Source organism: Zootoca vivipara, chromosome Z (assembly GCF_963506605.1).
Source record: "Zootoca vivipara chromosome Z, rZooViv1.1, whole genome shotgun sequence".
Classification (NCBI taxonomy): Eukaryota; Metazoa; Chordata; class Lepidosauria; order Squamata; family Lacertidae; genus Zootoca; species Zootoca vivipara.
Window position 1 is genome coordinate 23,875,002 of NC_083294.1, and position 20,183 is coordinate 23,895,184.

Consider the following 20,183-nt stretch of genomic DNA (forward strand, 5'->3'; position numbering starts at 1 on the left):
AATAAAATGGGCATTTTTATAAGTATGGCTTAAAGGTAAAAATGAGGAAAAAGGAAAAAAAAATCTAGAAGGTAATTTGTGGGTCTGTGAGATATGGCTGTGGAAAGATATTGTAGTAGTTTTAACACTATTGTTATTACCTTTTAAATCATTTACCCAATAAAAAATAAGCAGAAAAAAAATCACTGCTTCTATTTATGCTTTTCCTTAAAAGTGTTTTGGCCTGGTATATTTCAACCAGAATGTACTGCAGTCATCCAGTTATGTTCAGCTGCCACCATTCTGCAAGAAAATGGCTTCAAGTTAACCTTGAAAATGCATTTTAGCTTTCCAATATGTAAGCAGAGGGCTTTTCTTTGAAGTACAGCAGGTACCCATGAGGGGGAAACCATACTGGGCATTTTCTGGGAAGCATCATGTAAGATTTAAAGGTTTTTCTACCTATTGGCAACTTGTTAGCCAATTCACTGTACAGTGGTACCTTGGTTTATGAACTTAATCCGTTCAGTTTCTTAAACTGAAACTGTTCTTAAACCAAGGTGCACTTTTCCTAATGAGGGCTCCCGCCGCCGGTGCCCTTCCACTGTTCAGATTCCGTTCTTAGACCAAGGTAAAGCTTGCAAACCAAGACACTACTTCCGGTTTTGCGGAGTTCGTAAAAAGGACTGTTCGTAAACCGAGGTACCACTGTACTTGGTGTTCCTCTGTTACATGTAAATTCAACCTCCTGAAGTGTTTCAGTAGACTTTTTCAACTTTTTGAAGTCCACTTGGAGTAATAGAATTCCACAGCCCCTTCAAGTGTGATGTATGAGCTGCAGTTTGTGGCTGAATACCACTGTCCTTGCCACTCCTTTAACATTTTTTTTCCAGCTTCTAATCAGCTGGCTTCAGTTGGAGCTACTGCTAGGCAGGGCCATCTTAAGCATATCCAGTGCCGTGGTTCAAAGATTCATCCGGCGCGCGCCCCCCACCCGGTTTCCCAGAGTTGTTGACTGTTCCCCAAGCCTCTGCGGGGATCACTCTCCTCCTGCGGAGGCTTGGGAGGCAAGCTACATGCCCGCCAGCCATATGGTTGACAGGGCACAGCTGGCAGGCGTGCATGGAAAGGGGAGGCCGCCGGCAAAGCTGCACAGCTCCCCCACTCGCTGGGGCGCCCCTGAGAGGCAGTGCCCTGGCGCAACGTGCCAGTAAACCCAATAGAAAAGACGGCTCTGCTGCTAGGCGCCTTCCATTATGTAAAAGACCCATGTTTGTGTAAATCGTAATGAAAGATCTCCCATGCTTTGTAATAAAAGCTACTTTGGGGGCATGCTTTCCACAAGCTCAGAATTTGAGCTGTGTTTTGTTTTTTTGTTTTTTGAAACTCGAAAGCGCTGACTTTCCCTCCTCCCCTCCAGTTGGGTGTGTGATTGTGGAGTAGCAGAATGCCATGCCTATTAAGTATCTAGACCTCCTGGTCTTAAATTAGTATTGATGCAGTAGTAATATGGTGGCTTAGGGGGACTTTCAAAGCTGCAAGTCAAATTACAGTTTACAAGTTCGCTTTCACAATCTTAAGAGTCTTGTGGCACCAAATGTATTAAGAGCACAAGCTTTTTTTGTGAACTACAGTTCACTGGGTCAGCAAGGTAATCCATGAAATCTTATTGCCATCATGCATTTTAATATTTGAGATTCCATAGGACCCTTTGTTCTTTGTTCTAGCTGGCTAACATAATTACCCCCCTTTGGCAATTCCACAATCTATTATGCCAGCTGTAGGCATCCTGCTAATGTGATATGTAATCAATAGATTAAACTAGCTGATAGGCTCCAAAATTATTATATTTGGCTACACAACCACCAGTCTCATCCTTAATTTTTATCTATTTGCTTTCCTAGAAATGTGCATAGCTCTCAGGTACTTACTAGCTGGTGCTCTTGCGGTCAGTAGCAACTATGAACTTCCTGCAGCTCTGTAAGACTTTTAGAGCAAAGGATGGCTTTGGTATTTTTGCCGTGGGGTGTTCCAAGCCCTTTAGATTCTGGATGGACGTTTTAGCCACCATCCCACAAATGTCCAAAAGTGGAAGTTACCTTTAGCATAACTTGTTATAATTCCTTTACACCACAACAGTGCTAATTGGACGTAGGAATGTTCTTTTTAAATAAATGCAACCAACTTCCCCAGGAACAATATTTTATTAAGAGATAAAGATAGTCATTTGAGACACAAATACAAATTCCCATAAATTCAAGTACGCGGTATCTACGTTTGTGTGTGCATTTGGAAAATGTTACCTAATGGGTTTTTATTACATTTTTAAAAAAGGAAGGGATAGTTTATAAAATTGAGCCTACGATAAGACACCTAGGATTTAGTGGAAGAGAGGAGGGCTTTAGGGCTTCATTGCTGGCACCTGGAAGAGCAAAGCAGATGGACTAAAGGTGGGTTATAGGTCAGTGGAGACACACACACATCCCACTGCCAGCTTTGATGATGGAATAAGCCTCTGCCCAACGGATACCACTGAAAAGAAATTCAAAGTAACAAAAGTAATACAGTTTGGCCAAGGAAGGGAGAAAAATGAGATGGCTGTTTTTAAAAGAACTGGCTGGAGATGCCTACTACTGCAAGAGAATGACAGCTTCAGATTAGTTGCCATTAAAAACTCATTTTTCCCATATTTCTAAAGAGGCAAAAAAGGAATAGGAGTTCCCCTGATCTGGATGGTGGCCCAAACAGCAAGGATAGGTTAGCTATCCTAAAGACACCTAATAAATCATTTATGGATCACAGTTCCTGCTTAAAAAATAAATACTTAATCATAGCTGCTGTAGAAATGTATCACAAGTAGGTTAATCTTCACCTCCATCACACAACACAACCACAAATGTACAAGAGATCAGGGTATTTTGCCCTATAAAGCCTACTGGTGTACAAACTCAAGTTCATAATACATAGCAAAATAGTTCATTCTAAAAGAGGAGTAATGAATACGGCCTTTACAAAACACAATTAGCAATACAGAAAAATATCAGAATTCTGATATGGGCCACAGAAAAGATAGTCACAGCTATACTGAGGTTCTCTAAAAATTGTCTTCCTCAACCAGGTACCCTGCAGACAGGAGTTGTTCGAACCATCTGATGGGCACCAGGTTGAGTAAGGCTGATCTCTAATGTTAAAGTGCACATCACAGCCATCCTTCCCAGGCCTTCCATCTCTGGCTTTCCAAAAGGACAGCTTCTGCTGAACAGAAAGCTACCCTGCAGCCCTAGGGAGTTCTACAGCCAGAAAGATTATACAAAAAGCTCCAAACACGAAAACACTGCAACCCAAGTCCATGCTGATCTAGCCATATAATCTAAGTGGAGGAGTAAAAATCCACAATGCACAGCAACACAGGCATTCTAAGGTGCAGTGCTTTTTTCTATGGGTCCTCAAAAAAATGTTAAAAAGTGTGGCACAACTTCATAGTGCCAGCACCTTTTTCTATTAAGCAAAAAGCACTGCTAAGGTGCAATAGACTTCGGCACCCCACTTACTTCAAGCACCATATCCTAACAAAACCTACACTTTGCCTTGCAATGCTATGCCTTGAAAACTAGCTAAAGAAACAATGAAGACAGTCCTTTAGTTAGGGGCAGGGGAGGTACGAGGCCTGTAATGAAACCTGTAATGAAATTCTAGCCTCTGGCTCCTTAAGACAATTTACGCCTCCACCTTCAATGAACAGGACACCATAAAAAGGCAAAGTAGGTAGGGGGCCCAACTCCCCTGGAAGTCAAGCACTGGACAAACACATCTATCAAAATTCTCCCCAGCTGTGACCTGTTACAAATTGTCCTATCAGAATTGAAAAGCCCCTTTTGGCAAAGGATGCAATTCTTTAGGCTTTACCTATGGTAGTGGTGAAGAGCAGGGATGTGGAACCTATGGCCCTCCAGGTGTTATTGGGCTCCCACTTCCATCAATGCCAACCAGCATGGGCAGGCACTGTGGGAGTTGCAGTCCAGCAACATCTGGAGGGCCAGAGTTTCCTCATCCCTGCTGTAGAATCTCCCCCAGTGGTACAGAGATAAGTGCATAACTCTGGACTAGTCACTAGAAATTTCAGGCTCCAATCAGGATTTTGGAAGTGCTTAACAGGGAAGGGGGTTGTCCTGTCACTAAAACAAAACACCCACCCCCAAAAAAAGTTTATAAGAAGGGTCTTTTTGGCTTCAGGAGGTAAAACTCAGGAAAACCCAAGTAGAATACTGACTCAGAAAGCGAGTTCTTATTAGGTGAAGGTCCCTTTACTGAATGAGCTGGCCAACTTCTGCAACTACCAAGAGCAGACTTGGCAGCTCTTTCTCTGGAGTGAAGCCAAACACACTTTTGTTCTACACTGACCAGCAGTCCTTTTATTTCAAGAATGTAGCCCAACTCACCAATATTCACAACTGCAGACTGGAATATGCCACAGTGCCTGAAGGGCATACTTTCATGGAGCGCCCTACACACTGATGCAGGCGCTACTCAGAATATGTGGCAGCCTCCCATTCATCAGTCACGAAAGTATGTGGCACAAGTAACAGGCAGGTGATAATCCAGACCAGTAATGCTGTCACCGAAACTGTGTGTGTGTGTGTGTGTGTGTGTGTGTGTGTGTGTTTAACCCAGTCAAATTGATCATTAATGCAGCTTTTGCTTACCTCAGAAGAGGAGTGTCAGCCTTAGTGACAAGTTTGAAGTTGCTCAGCTATCTCCTCTGAAAGCAAAACTAGGTGGAACACTTGAAAGAGGGCAGTGGGAGAAAACATGGCACTTTTTAAGAGTGGCAAATCACTTCCAGGGAGAATCTGAAGCATCGACTAAGATGATCAGGAAGCACCAACATGTTTGTTGAAAGGGGCTGGGAAAAGGTAAGGCAGAAGGATTAGGCCCCTTGTGGATGAGCAACATGGCACAGGGTTGAAAGATTTGGCCACTCTCAGTCAATTCAGAAGTTTCATTCAAAATCTAAAAAACAACAGCTACTATTTCTGCTCCAGGGAGGGACTGATAGAACTGGAAACTAGTACAAAAAGGGTAATCACTGAGGGCTAGGTGGCTTCACTGTGATCAAAGAAAGAAACCTACTCTTCTAACAGATAAAAAGGTCAGGTACAATTGCTTACAATTTTCAAGCGTTTGTACTCTTAAGATTTTATACTGCTGAATCCTACATTACTGTCTACTTGTCTATTATAAAGGATTACAGCTATATTAGGAATTTCACTGTAGTATGCCTTTGCTTAAATATGCCACTTTGGGAGAGTAAACAACCTAGACATTAAGATTCACCACAGCAACTGCAAAAAGCAACCCTGGACAGGATTACTGAATATTATGCAAGACTCCCTCCTTCAGCGCTCTGCCAGAAGCAGAAAATAGGCATATGAAAGCAGGCTGTGAAACAGGAATTCATCAACAAGCATTTTTGATAAAATTCATGGTAGTAAAGAGTATTCACAGTATAACATGTACAAAATTCCTCACACACTACAAATATTCCCAAAACAAAAAGGTTTACAAAGACAAAAGTCCAGGATACTCTTCTTTGTATGCCAAATTGCAGTTAAATATTCAAGTTTTGGTCAACTGAAGTAAAATACTCAGTCATGTCTTTTGCAGTTTCACAGCTCCACGAATCTCCATCCCACCATCTTCCCTTGGTTGAATGAAATGAGCTGCAATGTTGACCATTAAGGCAATTTCTCTCTCCTTGAGGTATCAGTGACTGCAGAACACATCCTGTTGGAGAAATATACCTGGAGGAAATATGGCAGTTGTCGTATCTTGCATTCCAAAACTAAGGCAATGCAACCAAAAGAATGGGGGGGGGTGAGGGAGAAAGAGAATGCTTAAAACATTGTCACTACAGGACACTGTGTGACCATTAAGCAGAATAGTTCTTCAGAGGGTTACAGAGGAGCATTCTTCACCTTTCTCTTCAAATCTGGGCTAACACTGAAAAAGTAACAAAAATCCATTCTACTTGTCACCAGCAAGCACTTGCTTCCTAAAAAAAATTATGCACCTCTGCTCAGGCAAACCAACTAGTTCTTCATGGGAGTGGTTAAACATAAACATAAACATCAGGAGTGTTTAAGTAAACACCATCATTAATTTTAAATACTGTATGTTTCAGTTTGCAGAAGGGTAAAATTCTAACCAACCCAAACTGACAGTGTCTCTTTGTAGAACAATTATTCCTACACAGGCATTGCTTGTATCAAGAGCATAACACCCCATAATTCATCCCCTAAATTTATTACATACATTCCCCCTTCTTCATGTTTTTCACTTGTCAGTATAGAAAACCAACCTATGAGCTGGAAGCAAATACAATATGGTTGGATTTGAGCACACTGGGACACAAATCCACTGTAGCTTAGAAAGTCTTTATTTCTTGTTTCTTTTAGTGGGCTGTTAATTGTTCCCCATGGTTTCAACCAGCTTAAACAGAACAGAAACTTGCTAATTTGTATTGAAGATCAGGGGATTCCAAACATCATGATCAATTAATGATTACGTGGAAAGTGAACCAAGTGAAATTGGCAGAAATAGGATACTACAAGATGCTCAGTGCCCACAGAACAAAATAAACTGCATTTTATTGGTAAATATAAGAACCACCACTAGGGCTGGTAGATATCTGGTTTTCAACATTCCAATTTATGTCTGAAACATGGAGGTTTGGGGAGAGTGAAGATCGGCCGAAGGAGCAGCCACGAGGGAGATCAGGTGAAGGAGCAGTTATGGAGCTAAATACCTGTAGGTATGTGCTATGCACACTGTAGATTTCTCCTATCAGAGGCAGGCAAGTCCTCATGTTTGGAGTACAAATTCCTTCCACTCCTCCCTAGACAAAGGGAGAATGAAGAAACAGCCCAGCCAAGATTCCTGCAGTGTGTAGAGACACTGCAATTAGTGTTACGGGGAGGTGCTGAGGCTGGGAGTAGAGTGCTCTGCCATTGGAGGGGAAAGGGAAGGCAGGCAACCAGCTGCCAGAGGGCTCTCAATTATACTGCCCTCTAGAGTTGTGAAGTCTGTGCTTTGCAATACAGTACATTGTCAGCTCAATTATTCTGAAACGGTTCTCACAATGTGGTCTGCAAACTAATTCTGGACAATGCATCAATACATTGCCCAGCCCTAATCACCACCCTGTGTGATATCTACTAAGAACTAGTGGATGCAGTGAGAACACCATATACCAAGATTTGGGAGACCCTGGAACACTTCAATCCAAAGTAGCAATATTCTGCTTTCTAAAGGATAGAAACTGCTGGGAATGAATGTCACCCTCTCAGTGGATAAGGCCACAAGTTTTGCCATTGGCTATGGGCAGTGAAAAATCAGTAGTCAGTTGAGAATGGGAGGGAACACCTTATTTTGTAACAAAAGGAATCATTAATCCACGGTGCTTTTTCCTCTTCCCTTTTTTCCTGCAGCACACCCACCAGTCCTTTTACGCTTCCTATAAAAAAACCACTTCCTTCCAAGAAGAAGCTTCAGTAGATTTTCTTAGCTGGGAGTCGAAGCAAATCCACACAGAACCTAAAGACAGGAACAGCACCGTGGAAGATGCCAGTTATGAGTTTCCCATGAATCAAAGTCATGATCGTCTGGTGGCCGGATGCCCAAAGTCTATACGAAGGGCCATAGAAAGGATCCGAGATGGCAGGGCACAGCATATTGTTCAAATTCACTTGTGTGGCCTAGGAGAAGGGGGGGAAAGGATGGTTCAACAATCTTCACAGCAACCAATTTGTTTACCCAACTCCCTTAGCAACCCAGAAGCAGCAAGCCAGTCACTCCCTGAACCTCCCATGGCGCTGTTAATAGGTACAGGGCTGGGCAAGAGCAGTTGGCCAGATACAGCATCTGCAAAGAGAGGTGTGACTCGGAAGCACCTGTGCACAAAGCAACATTGCCTAGGTAAGTCAAATAGCATTAAGCCCCTACACACAGTAATTGCTCTTTCAACTACTGCCAGGCATATATAGCAAACATTAATGTTCACTCACCAGTCCCAGAATTTGTAAAACGCTAAAGTGGTAGACAAACATCAGTCCAGTAGATAATAAAGCCCACCAGAAATTGCAAGATGGCTCAGGAGTGTAGACACCTATTAGGAACAGGGAGATGGAGAGGAAGCAAAAGTCAATGTTTCATTGATTGCTATAGTTCCCAAGTAACTAGTGCCTCTTTAATAAGGCATTAATTTTCGCCCCAAGATTACAAACTGAGCACCATTTCTGGGTCTGCAACCATTAGGGTCTGCATCTTACCTCCAAAAGATGGGGATACCTCAGTTGAAAATCTTAACTTATGAACACAGTCACAATTTTATGCCGTGTATGTTTCCAAAGGCATGTGAACAACACACACATGGTTACAGATCCTGCAGCCTTTCAAACCAGACATTCTGAGGATGTAACCAGCAAAAGAAGGCTTCTGCTTCCACTACTGCCTCAGATGTAGGATTCTGAGTTAGGAGAATACAGTGGCATCAATGTGTAGTTTCTGCCAAGGTATTCTCCAAACCTGCTTCTCCTAACCTTTCAGCCTCTAGTTCACTCTTGCTGTGTACAGCAGGTTTCTACTATCACCACCTGCAAACACATGGATAACTTTTGTTTGTTTGTTTACCACACAGTAAACAAGACAATCTGATTCTGCACACTGATGCTCCCTCTTCATGAGCAGCTTCCACACACACAAGGGAAGCCACTTGCAAAGGAGCAGAAGCAGCTAAGTGGGAGGATCAAATCCTGTGCAGGTGGCAGGAACAGGAAGGTAAAGAGGCCTTGCAGTGGCGGAAAGGAGGAGAGGCCTGGTGGGAAAGACATCTCCTCCCACACATACACACTTTATCCTGTGAAGATGCAGCTGGCCAGTAGTTCTCTCCTTTTCACAGTTTCCTCAGGCTTATCGCTCACGTCTGCATCTCTTTCTTGCCTGACATCCTGACTCTGACAGCCCCAGATGGCTCTGGGAATCTCAACCCAACCGGTCACTATAGTGTATCTGTATCACTCTCTGGGGGTGCCTCAACCCAACTTGAACAAGGCACAGATCCCTTCAAAAGGCCTGATTTGGCTCAGTGATTTGGGCTGTAGCTGAATCCAGTGCACAGCACAGCCCTGCCAATTAGGCAAAGCTGCCTGAATATTGTAGTGGTCAATGCCATTTACACAACCTTGGCATTCGTCACTGAGCACCTTGACTTCCCAGGAGAGGCGGTTACGTGCGCTTCCAGGGAAGGAAACAGCTTTCAGGCACAAAGCAGCTTATAAGCTTTCTTAGTCAGTGGGTGGCTAAAGGTCAGCACAAGCTTCAGAGGGAGGGGGCGGATTTTGGAAAGCAGAGTGCCAGACTCCGTGGAGAATCCTGAGAAATCCCAGGAGTGAGCACATGCTTCTTCAGCAGAAACAGACAATGAGAGGGAAGCTTTACTTGGGGGGGGGGAGGCTGATCAATGTGGCCTCTGAATGCACTTCTTTCTTCCTACCCACCCCCCATGAAAATAAATGCTTGCCTATAAAACAAAGGGCAGTGCTTCTCTTGAAGACAATATTACAATAATGGCAAAGCCAATTAACTTAGGAAGAACTTTCAATGTATACTGTAGGAAGAACTTTCTGACAGCTAAGAGCTGTTTGGCAGTGAAGAAGACCACCGTAGAAGGTGGTGGACTCTCCTTCACTGGAGGTTTTTAAGCAGAGGTTGGGTGGTCATCTGTCAGGGATTATTTAGCATTGATTCCTGCATTGCAGGGGGTTGGACTAGACGACCATTTGGGCCCCTTCCAACCTTTCAATTCTACAGTCATACCTCCGGTTACGTTTGCTGCGGGTTGCGTACACCACGGGATATGAACACGCCAAACCCGGAAGTACCAGAACGGGTTGCTTCCAGGTTCGGCAATTCGTGCATGCGCAGACGCACTGAATGACGTCACATGCATGTGCAGAAACGCCAAATCGTGCGGCGAGCATGCGCAGATTCGGCACTTCAGGTTGCGCACTGCTCTGGTTGCGAGCGGGGTTCCGGAACGGATCCCGTTCGCATCCAGAGGTACCACTGTATGTGTCTATGAATTCTGTACTGAAGGCAGCCTCTCACTGATGGGGTGGGTGTTATTCATGCAGCTAAAACAGACCACGGGGGTTTCTGAAACATACAAGTTATCTTGAAATGCAAACCTCACTGGTCTCAGTGCTAGAAGAGAACAGGGAGACAGAAAATGTATTTCAACTTTTCTGAAATGTGTCTGCTTTTACTGCACAAGATGATAGACCCATGCCTGAACCGCTTTTTGTGTGGAAGCAGGATGATATGAACCTTCGGCCTTATCTACTAGGGCATTTTATTGCTATATAGTTCAGAACCCCCAAAAAGCCACTCACAAATAGCCTACACCTAGTAGAAACTGCCCTAGAGGCTCCTGACTTACTCATGGATTTCCAGCACAGGTATATCCCTACTTAAAATAAAAATAAAAATCCACAGCAGGCTCAGAAGAGTTCCGAACAAATGATGCATGTTTCAGCCAGCTGGAGAAGGGAGCAAAACATTGGAAGGCTTTCAAATGCAACTCACTCCCTTCTAGCCTTTCATCTTCAGTTTGTGGTTGCTTATCTCCTTAATGAAATTCTCTCTCTGGATAGGGCTGAAAGTTATTGTTTGCGGCTCCATTAGCAAGGTCATGTATGGAAATACTGGTGATAAAAGCAGAGGGTGGGAGAGGAAGACAACTGAAATTAGGTTAGTTTTGCTCTCTCTCTTTTCATTGATTGATTGTACATATAGACCATTTTTCATCAGTCTTCAAAAGCAATTTCCCTGCTTCCTGGCTGCTCCTCCTGGCCTCTCATTAAGTTTAATTTCCTCCAACCTACTCCTTCTCCCCCTTCCTCAAACTGCTTCACCGCCACTGCTGTTTTCTTTGAACAACTGAAATACAGAAACAGAAGGAGCCACGTTATGCAAAACAAGCAAATCCGCACATTTGGATGCCTGGAATCATCTAAGGGGCAAAATCCAAATTTATTTCAAGTTTAGTGCTAAATAAACAAATAAATAAAGCATATCACTGCCATGAATTCCCTGTATATTTCACAGAAACATAGAATCATGTTGGAAGTTGGAAGAGACCACAAGGGCCATCCAGTCCAACCCCCTGTCAAGCAGGAAACACCATCAAAGCATTCCTGACATACGGCCGTCAAGCCTCTGCTTAAAGACCTCCAAAGAAGGAGAGTCCACCACACTCCTTGGCAGCAAATTCCACTGTCGATCAGCTCTTACTGTCAGGAAGTTCTTCCTAATGTTTAGGTGGAATCTTCTTTCTTATAGTTTGAATCCATTGCTCCGTGTCCGCTTCTCTGGAGCAGCAGAAAACAACCTTTCTCCCTCCTCTATATGACATACGTTTATATATTTGAACATGGCTATCATATCTCCCCTTAACCTTCTCTTCTCCAGGTTAAACATACCCAGCTCCCTAAGCCATTCCTCATAAGGCATCATTTCCAGACCTTTGACCATTTTGGTTGCCCTCTTCTGGACACGTTCCAGCTTGTCAGTATCCTTCTTGGACTGTGGTGCCCAGAACTGGACACAGTACTCCAGGTGAGGTCTGACCAGAGCAGAATACAGTGGTACTATTACTTCCCTTTATCTAGATGCTATACTCCTATTGATGCAGCCCAGAATTGTATTGGCTTTTTTAGCTGCTGCATCACACTGTTGACTCATGTAAAGTCTGTGGTCTACCAAGACTCCTAGATCCTTTTCACATGTACTACTCTCAAGCTAGGTGTCACCTATCCTGCATTTGTGCCTTTCATTTTTTTTGCCCAAGTGTAGTACTTTACATTTTCCCTGTTAAAATTAATCTTGTTTGCTTTGGCTCAGTTGTCTAATCTGTTAAGGTCATTTTGAAGTGTGATCCTGTCCTCTGGGAAGCCTCTGGGAAGCCACCCTTCCCAATTTGGTGTCATCTGCAAACTTGATCAGGATGCCCTCAATCCCATCATCCAAGTCACTGATAAAGATGTTGTATGACTGGGCCCAAGACAGAACCCTATGGCACCCCACTAGTCACTTCTCTCCAGGATGAAGAGGAGCCATTGATGAGCACCCTTTGGGTATGGTCAGCCAGCCAGTTACAAATCCAGTGAATGGCAGCATTGTCTAGCCCGCATTTTACCAGCTTCTTTACAAGAATATCATGGGGCACCTTGTCAAAGGCCTTGCTGAAATCAAGATAGGCTACATCCACAGCATTCCCTTCATCTACCAGGCTTGTAATTCTGTCAAAAAATGAGATCAGATTTCTCCCAACACAGATGCCTCAACTCTGTTCCGCTGCTTCCAGAGCTCAGGAGACCATTAGGAAGCCAGTTTATTCCTTCACATTTCTAAGTGTGAGCAAAAGCAACATGCAATATTGCAAGCTTCATCCCAGACTGGCTTTTTAAAATTTTCTTGCATCAGAAAAGAGATAATATGAGATGAACCAACACAGGCCAACCAGTACACACCAGCTTAATGTCCAAGAATACAGCACACACACCGTATCATTACTACAAAGCTGCAGTTGAGAGGTCTCCCTGCATACCTCTTTTGCTGATTCAAGAATAATAGAACTGTAGTGTAGAAAGGGCCCCCAATGGTCACTGAGTCCCACCCCCTGCAGTGCAGTTATCTCAACTAAAGCATCTAAGACAGGTGGCCATCCAACCTCTGTTTAAAAAGTTCCTATGAAGGAGAGTCCACCACCTTCCGAAGTTGACTATTTAACAGTCGAATAGCTTTTCTAATCTGAAAGGTATTCCTGATGTTTCGTCAGAATCTTCTTTCTTGTCATTTGAATCCATTGCTTCAAGTCCTGCCTTCCAGAGCAGGAGAAAACAAGTTTGCTCCATCTTCCATGTGACAGCCCTTCAGATATTTGAAGATGGCTATCATATCTCCTCTCAGTCTCCTCTTATCCAGGCTAAACATATCCAGTTCCTTCAACCATTCCTCATAAGCCAGGCATAGACAAACTCGGCCCTCCGGATGTTTTGGGACTACAATTCCCATCATTCCTGACCACTGGTCCTGTTAGCTAGGGATGATGGGAGTTGCAGTCCCAAAACATCTGGAGGGCCTGGCTTATGAGGAATGGTTGAAGGAGCTGGATATGTTTAGCCTGGATAAAATTGTACATGTATTTCTTCTTTAAGAATTTTTTTTGATTATTTTATGGAACTGCTTTTAATTGTTTTTACACTTTCCTTGTCTTATTACTGTATATTTTATTGTTGTAGCCCACTGTGAGATTTTTTTATGGTAAAAGAGCACATAACGAAGGAAACAAACAAACAAACCACTTAAACAAATCTAAGTATTTTACAATGTAGGTTAACACATCTTAAATAAAAGATGAATGCCAAAAATACCAACAACCCCCCATACACCTTCTATAAAACACAATTATCTAAACACAGCTTCTTCCTCAGTGTCAGAATAAACATACATAAAAATCAGTCACAAAAATACAAAGGGAGATTCTGCATCATAAAACATAGGAAATAACTAAATAAAGTATCATCTTCTAGACATCAGGAAATAAAAGAGTATGAATTCCATATTTATACTGTGTTTCTCAAAAAATAAGACACCGTCTTATATTTATTTTTCCTCAAAAAACACACTAAGGCTTATTTTCAGGGGATGTCTTATATTTTTCCTCCTCCTCCTGCCGCGGCCAGTATTGCTGCTGTGCCTATCACTATGTCTTATTTTCGGGGTATGGCTTATATTCCTTGAATGCTTAAAAATCCTGCTATGGCTTATTTTATGACTACGTCTTAAAATAGGAGAAACAGGGTACACAGAATGGTGGATAACAAGTCAAAAGAAAAATCAACTTGCTCTATGCAGTCACTATAAGTTCATAGCCCTTTGTGCAGCAACAAACACAACTTAGACTGACAGTGCTGAAGGGGGGTTAATAAATAATGCTACACGCTACCCCCCAAATCTCCACTGCCCTGCAAGATTTCAGGCACTTATCCAGGGTCTGTGTTTCATTTTGGAAATATGAGGCACTGCAGAGACTGTGGTGTCTTTATGGTGTATGAATTATTTGCACATATATACAACCTGAGCATACAATGGAGAGGTCCACAGCATACATACCCCAAAAGGTTCTGGCTTCTTCCATAGCCACAGTAGCCTCAGACTTAAGCAGACCCCAACCATTGTGTTCAAACATTGCTCCCTCTCCAGCCCACTGCTTCCCAACACACTTGCTTAACTCCTAACTGCCTTTCTAAACAAAACCTCTCCTTAAAACACGGGCACTGCCTTTTTAAACTAAATCCTCAGTTGAGGGACCAATAAAATCCACTGATTTGCAAATGGTGTACAGTATGTCCTTTCATCCTTTGGCTTGCTAATGGATCATTACCCCAGGCTAACACCTCAAAGGGAAATTATCTGACTTAATTAACTCTTAAAGCATGTTGATTTCCTAGGCTTTAGAAGTGTCTAACGTAAATAAATGTATAAAATATAAGAATGAATTTAGAAAATAAATAAGCAAGCAAGCAAGCATGAGGTGGGGGTGGGGGGGTGGGGAGAGAAGTGCCTAATAGACGATTCAGGCGGTTTGCCTTGCCTTTTTCACACAGGCTAATTCCAAAGGGTTAAAAGCTTCTAACACACATCTTAATACACACTAGTATTGGTGACTTTCTAACACTCGGGAATCTGATAACACTCAATCCTTAATTAAATTCTAGCACCTACAACAAGCCTATATAGCAATATTATGCACGTGACTCTCAACTCACACTGAGGTTATGTTCCAGGGATAGTCTGTAAAGCCAAAATTGTGATTAGTCAAAACACACTGGTGCAATGGTGGGTGGGCTTGCCAAAGTATTTCCCCCCCCCCCAGACACCTGTCCACATTCTGCCCCCTTTCTAATTTTTTAAAAATTGTTTTGCTAAGCACGTAAACCTGAATGTGCGTGAGTTTAATGTGCGTAAGTTGTGAGTTACCTGTACATACATAATGTGTAATGCTACTGTGGGGAGGGGGAGATTGCACCAGCCCTCTTGCTTCTCTTGCACTCATGGGTTTCAGTATCCAGCTTCTGCAAATGGTACACTAAATGAATGGTGACATTGTGCTGAAAAGGGCACCAAAAGGAGCAACCACATCCTCTTTGACAGAAGAGGGAGCTCTGGCTCCTCCTGCTGGGTGATGCAGGCCACATACACAAGGTTTAAACTTAAGGGGAACTTTCCTAGACAGAGACTGCGATCAAGCTACACATTAAAAGCACATGACTTCCCTCAAACAATCCTGGGAACTGTAGTTTGTTCAGGATGCTGGGGATTGCAGGCCTGTACAGGGTAAACGATTGCTCCCAGGATTCTCTGGGAATCTTTAAATGTTCAGTGCTCGCAACCAGAGGCATGCAGGGGCTCTTGTGGATACACGTTGTGATGCAATTGTAAGATAGCCTCAGTGCTCATTTGCACCACTGCTTTCCTGCACCAGCACATATCAGATGCTAACATGCAATTTACTGTATTTTTCACTCCATAGGACGCACCTCATTTTTAGTGGAAGAAAACCAGGGGGGGGGATTCTGGTTTTCCTCCTCTAAAAGGCTGAGAGGGGGGCGCTGGAGGGGGAGTGAAGGAGGCAGCGGCAGTGGAGAGACCAGTCCAGCTTCCCCTGCCTCCCACACCCCCTTCCAACACCAGCTTTCTCACTGAACGCGGGGGGAGGCGGAGGAGATGCTGTTGGTTGCTCCTTGCCAACCCCGGTCGTGAAAGCAGGCTTGTTTTTGCAAACGGGGTTGACGGGGAGCAACCAGCAGCATCCCTCCACTGCCCCCCCCCCCCGCTTCTTGCTAAATACGGCGGAGGCGCAGGGTAGCCGAGGAGATGCTTCACGGAACAGAGAAGGAGGGGCGGGCAGCTGTCGCCCACCCCTCCTTCCCTGCTCCCTGTGAAACATCTCCTCCCCCCCCCGGGCTGTTCTTCCTCTCCCCCCCCCCCCCCGACGCAACAGAAAGGGCTCCTTTTGGCCGCTTCTCCATCTGTCTGTCTACCTCTGCCACTGCTCGCCTCTGCAGCTCGCAAGAGATCGGAGCCTGCATTCGGGAGAGACACAGCGTAGTGCTGTGTCTCTCCTGACTGCAGCCTCCGATCCCTGCTCTTGCGAGGGGCAAGGGTGGGCAGCTGCAGAGGTGGACAGGGGGATGGAGAAGCAGCCCAAAGGATCCCTTTCGGGCACTCTTTCTCCGCCGCCCGCCACCTCTGACGCTACCCGCCTCTGACGCTCTCAAGAGATCGGAGCCTGCATTCGGGAGAGACACAGCGTCGAGCTGTGTCTCTCCCGACTGCAGGCTCCGATCCCTGCTCTTGCGAGCCGCAAATGCGGGCAGCTGCAGAGGCGGGGGCACTCCTTTCGGCCACTCAGCCACACACACACCCGAAAGGAGCGCCCCCGCCTCTGCAGCTGCCCGCTTCTGCCGCTAGCAAAAGCAGGGATCGGAGCCTGTGGTTTGGAGAGGCACTGGCTTGGCGGCAGAGGCATCCCTCCCCTCAGACTGCAACGGCAGCCGAGGGATCCCGCTGCCGGAGCCATGGCATTCGCTCCATAGGACACACAGAGATTTCCCCTTACTCCTGAGGAGGGAAAAAGTGCGTCCTATGGAGCGAAAAATACGGTAAATCTCACATGTGAAAGTGTCCTAAGGCTGAGCAGCAAGCGATGTAATCAGCAGCACTGAGTGGTTAAAGCATTGTTGGGCTGTACCACTTCAGCCTGCAAGTGAAGGATTGGATGTTTTGGTGCTGATACACACACACACACACACACACACACACACACACACACAACCACCATCTCCCTATGTATACAGAGCTAGCAGGAAGAAAGCCAAGACAGAACCCCAGGGATCATTCACACATGCAACACCTTGTGTTAAGAGAGACAGAGCCAAGCAATTGCAGCACCACCTGACCCCCTTGTGCAGCTTGCTTTTAAAGTCCAAAAGGGATGCAAAATGTGCAGCAATTGTAAAGAGAGAGAGAGAGAGAGCGAGAGAGAGAGAGCATTTAACCTTTGCAAATTCCAATACAAACTGGCATCATCCACATGTTCTACTACACCAATATAAATGCAGTTATCCACTAGCATCTACACCTATCAAATGTTCTGGCATGTAGGAACATAGGAAGCTTACTTATACAAAGCCAGACCACTGATCAGCACTGGCTGCACTGACTGGCAGAGGCTCTCAAGGGTTTGAAGCAGAGGACACTCCCGGCTCTGCCAGGAGATGCCAGCAGGGGCATACGAAGGGGGCAGGGTGGAGGGGGCAATCCGCCCCAGGCACCACCTGGGCGGAGGGCGCGCACACAGTCAGCATGGGCGCCACTCACGATGCATCCGCACGACCACCGTACAGGCTGCCGTGCCTGTGCAATCCGTATATGGACTGCCACTTGTGCACATCGTCCGCACAGACTGCCGCTCCCGTACGGACGTCCAGCATGTGTCACCAGGCAGTTCGCCCCGCCCCTCGGCATCCCACCCTGGGTGATGGAGAGGGTTCCTCCACCACTGGATGCTAGGGATTGTACCACTGAGCAATGATGTCTTTTGAACATTTCTCTGCTCCATCGTGTATCTAGAGCACATTTGTGAATGAATATTCCCTCCAGGCCAGCATTCGATGGGCCACATGGCAGTGGTGGCCAATGCCAGAGAGAAAAGCTACAGAAGCAAAATTTACCTCAGGACAGCAGGCAATCTTACACACAAATTCCTTAATCTAGGCAACCAAGGGGCATTATCAAAGTCGAAGAACATACTGCAGCCAAGCAAAAGGAGTAAATGATAGTAAGAGGCAGGGTCAGGAGCCAGGTGTTGCTCAGGTGAGTCCAAAGGGCTAGGCAGAGTGGCTCAAAGGGCTGGGGAACAAAGATCTGCTGGGTTGTGGTGGGGCTGGGTGGGATGAGAAGGTTATAGAATCTTTTAGCCCATATATACAAACAAAGTTGAGAAAGTGCATGGAAGAAATGGTGAAGAATAAACACTAAGTTGCTGTGAATTGTGCTAGAGAATATTTTCCCTTCCTTGCAGTTCTGACTGCTTTCCAGTAGGCTAATCTGGAATTCACTTTTTCTAAGCAACCGTCCTACAAAGCCTGGCACTCGCCACACTTCTAGAACCCATGTAGGTGGTATAGATGCTGGCAACAGCTCCTGGATCTCATGTTGTCAAGGTACTGCTCACCAGCCAAGATCCTTCAATAGGCTTTTGTAATGCAAAGATGGCCTCCTGGCTACAACTTTGTGTATATATCCAAGGCAACCAGGTTTTTAGAAGGGAAGCTGGTCAAACTCTTGGGCCAGCACTAGAGGGCAGCAAATAGCTGTAAACCAGCAAGAGGTACCTCTATCTTAATGCAAGGCAGCATTATCCAGATGGGAGTGTCACAACTTTGACCTTTGCTCAAAAAATCAGAGTGACCATGAAGAAATGTGAGGCTTTATATGGTTTGTCCCCTTCCTACGAACTCCCTAGGCTCCCAAATTATTATTTTTCTGTTCCAGCAGGCTTTTAGCCTCACTGATTTCATGTTCTGCTTCCCAAGTATAAAAGTAAAGGGACCCCTGACCATTAGGTCCAGTCGTGGCCGACTCTGGGGTTGTGCGCTCATCTCGCATTATTGGCCGAGGGAGCCGGCGTATAGCTTCCAGGTCATGTGGCCAGCATGACAAAGCCGCTTCTGGCAAACCAGAGCAGCACACGGAAACACCGTTTACCTTCCTGCTGTAGCGGTTCCTATTTATCTACTTGCATTTTGACGTGCTTTCGAACTGCTAGGTTGGCAGGAGCTGGGACCAAGCAACGGGAGCTCACCCCGTCACAGGGATTCGAACCGCCGACCTTCTGATCAGCAAGCCCTAGGCTCAGTGGTTTAACCACAGCGCTACCTGGGTCCCATGCTTCCCAAGTATAACATGGAATAAATGTATCTAGGGATGGAGGAGAAAAAAGTCCTCACTCGGAAGTCTCAACTTCTATACGGATTGATAGATGTGCTCCAATTGGATTGTGCACCTCTCCAAACTTAGGGGATGAAGGCATATAAAATATGTATACAAAATGTGTACAATTTAAATGCAAAGCGGGGGGCCTTAAATAAATATCTCCGAATAAGCCTTACGCACACTTACACATGCACACAACATACCTCTTTTATGCAGTAGATAGATGGGAACAATGTACAACATGACATGCTGAATGTAATAGACCTCCAATTCAAAAGGTAGCTGGGGAAAGAAGAAAAAGAAAGCAGTAAGTACTTTGCATAAATTAACACAAGACTATACAGTGGTGCCTCACTTAACGAATGCCCTGCTTAACAAAATTTCCGCTTAACGAAAGGATTTTTTGAGCGGAGGTTGCCTCGCTAGACAAATGCGTTTTACGAAAAATTCGTCTAGCGAATCGCGGTTTCCCATAGGAATGCATTGAAATTCAATTAATGCGTTCCTATGGGCAAAAAAAAAATTCAATGCATTCCTATGGGATTCGCTAGACAAATTTTTCGCTATAAGAAAAGACCCGTGGAACGAATTAATTTCGTCTAGCGAGGCACCACTGCTGGATCAGGCAAAAGGCCCATCTCATCCAGTACTCTGGTCTCTGGTCTCACATTGACCAACCAGATGTCTTTGGAAAGCCCACAAGAAGGATCTGAGTGTCATAGTGCTCTTCCCACCAGTGACTCTCAGCAACCAGTATTCAGAAGCATCCTGCCCATTTATTTACAGAACTGCATCTGAGAATAGCCATTCAGGAGATATTTCAGCTCAACTTTCCATGCATTTGTAGAGCAGGTAAAAATTAACATGGCAGCCTCCTTTAGTTTTCTTTAAGAAATCACACAACAGGAAAACAGTTTTGAAATGCTTTCCAATTCCAAAGCTTCACTGGTGCCCTTGGGTGACTAGTTCAAGGGTCACCGTGGAGTCAAATCCTGGCACAAGAGAAGCAAAGGCTTTTGAGTCTTCAATCCCCAGCTGAGGATATATAGATACTAACAAGTACTGACTGTCAAGCCTTAGGGCAA

At 44.8% G+C, this 20,183-nt stretch overlaps 1 protein-coding gene across 4 annotated transcripts in view; it reads right to left on the minus strand.

Moving 5' to 3' along the window:
- Window positions 1–259: 259 nt before the first annotated feature.
- TMEM164 (transmembrane protein 164) overlaps window positions 260–20,183 on the minus strand; it is a 55,421-nt gene continuing 35,497 nt past the window's right edge. For all 4 annotated transcript variants that reach the window (XM_035113677.2, XM_035113676.2, XM_035113682.2 and 1 more), the window contains exons 5-7: window positions 19,302–19,380; window positions 8,043–8,143; window positions 260–7,733 (exon numbers count right to left, since the gene is read on the minus strand). In XM_035113677.2, the coding sequence (XP_034969568.1) occupies window positions 7,527–7,733; window positions 8,043–8,143; window positions 19,302–19,380 (387 nt within the window). In that variant the 3' untranslated portion in view covers window positions 260–7,526. The remainder of the gene's footprint in view (window positions 7,734–8,042; window positions 8,144–19,301; window positions 19,381–20,183) is intronic.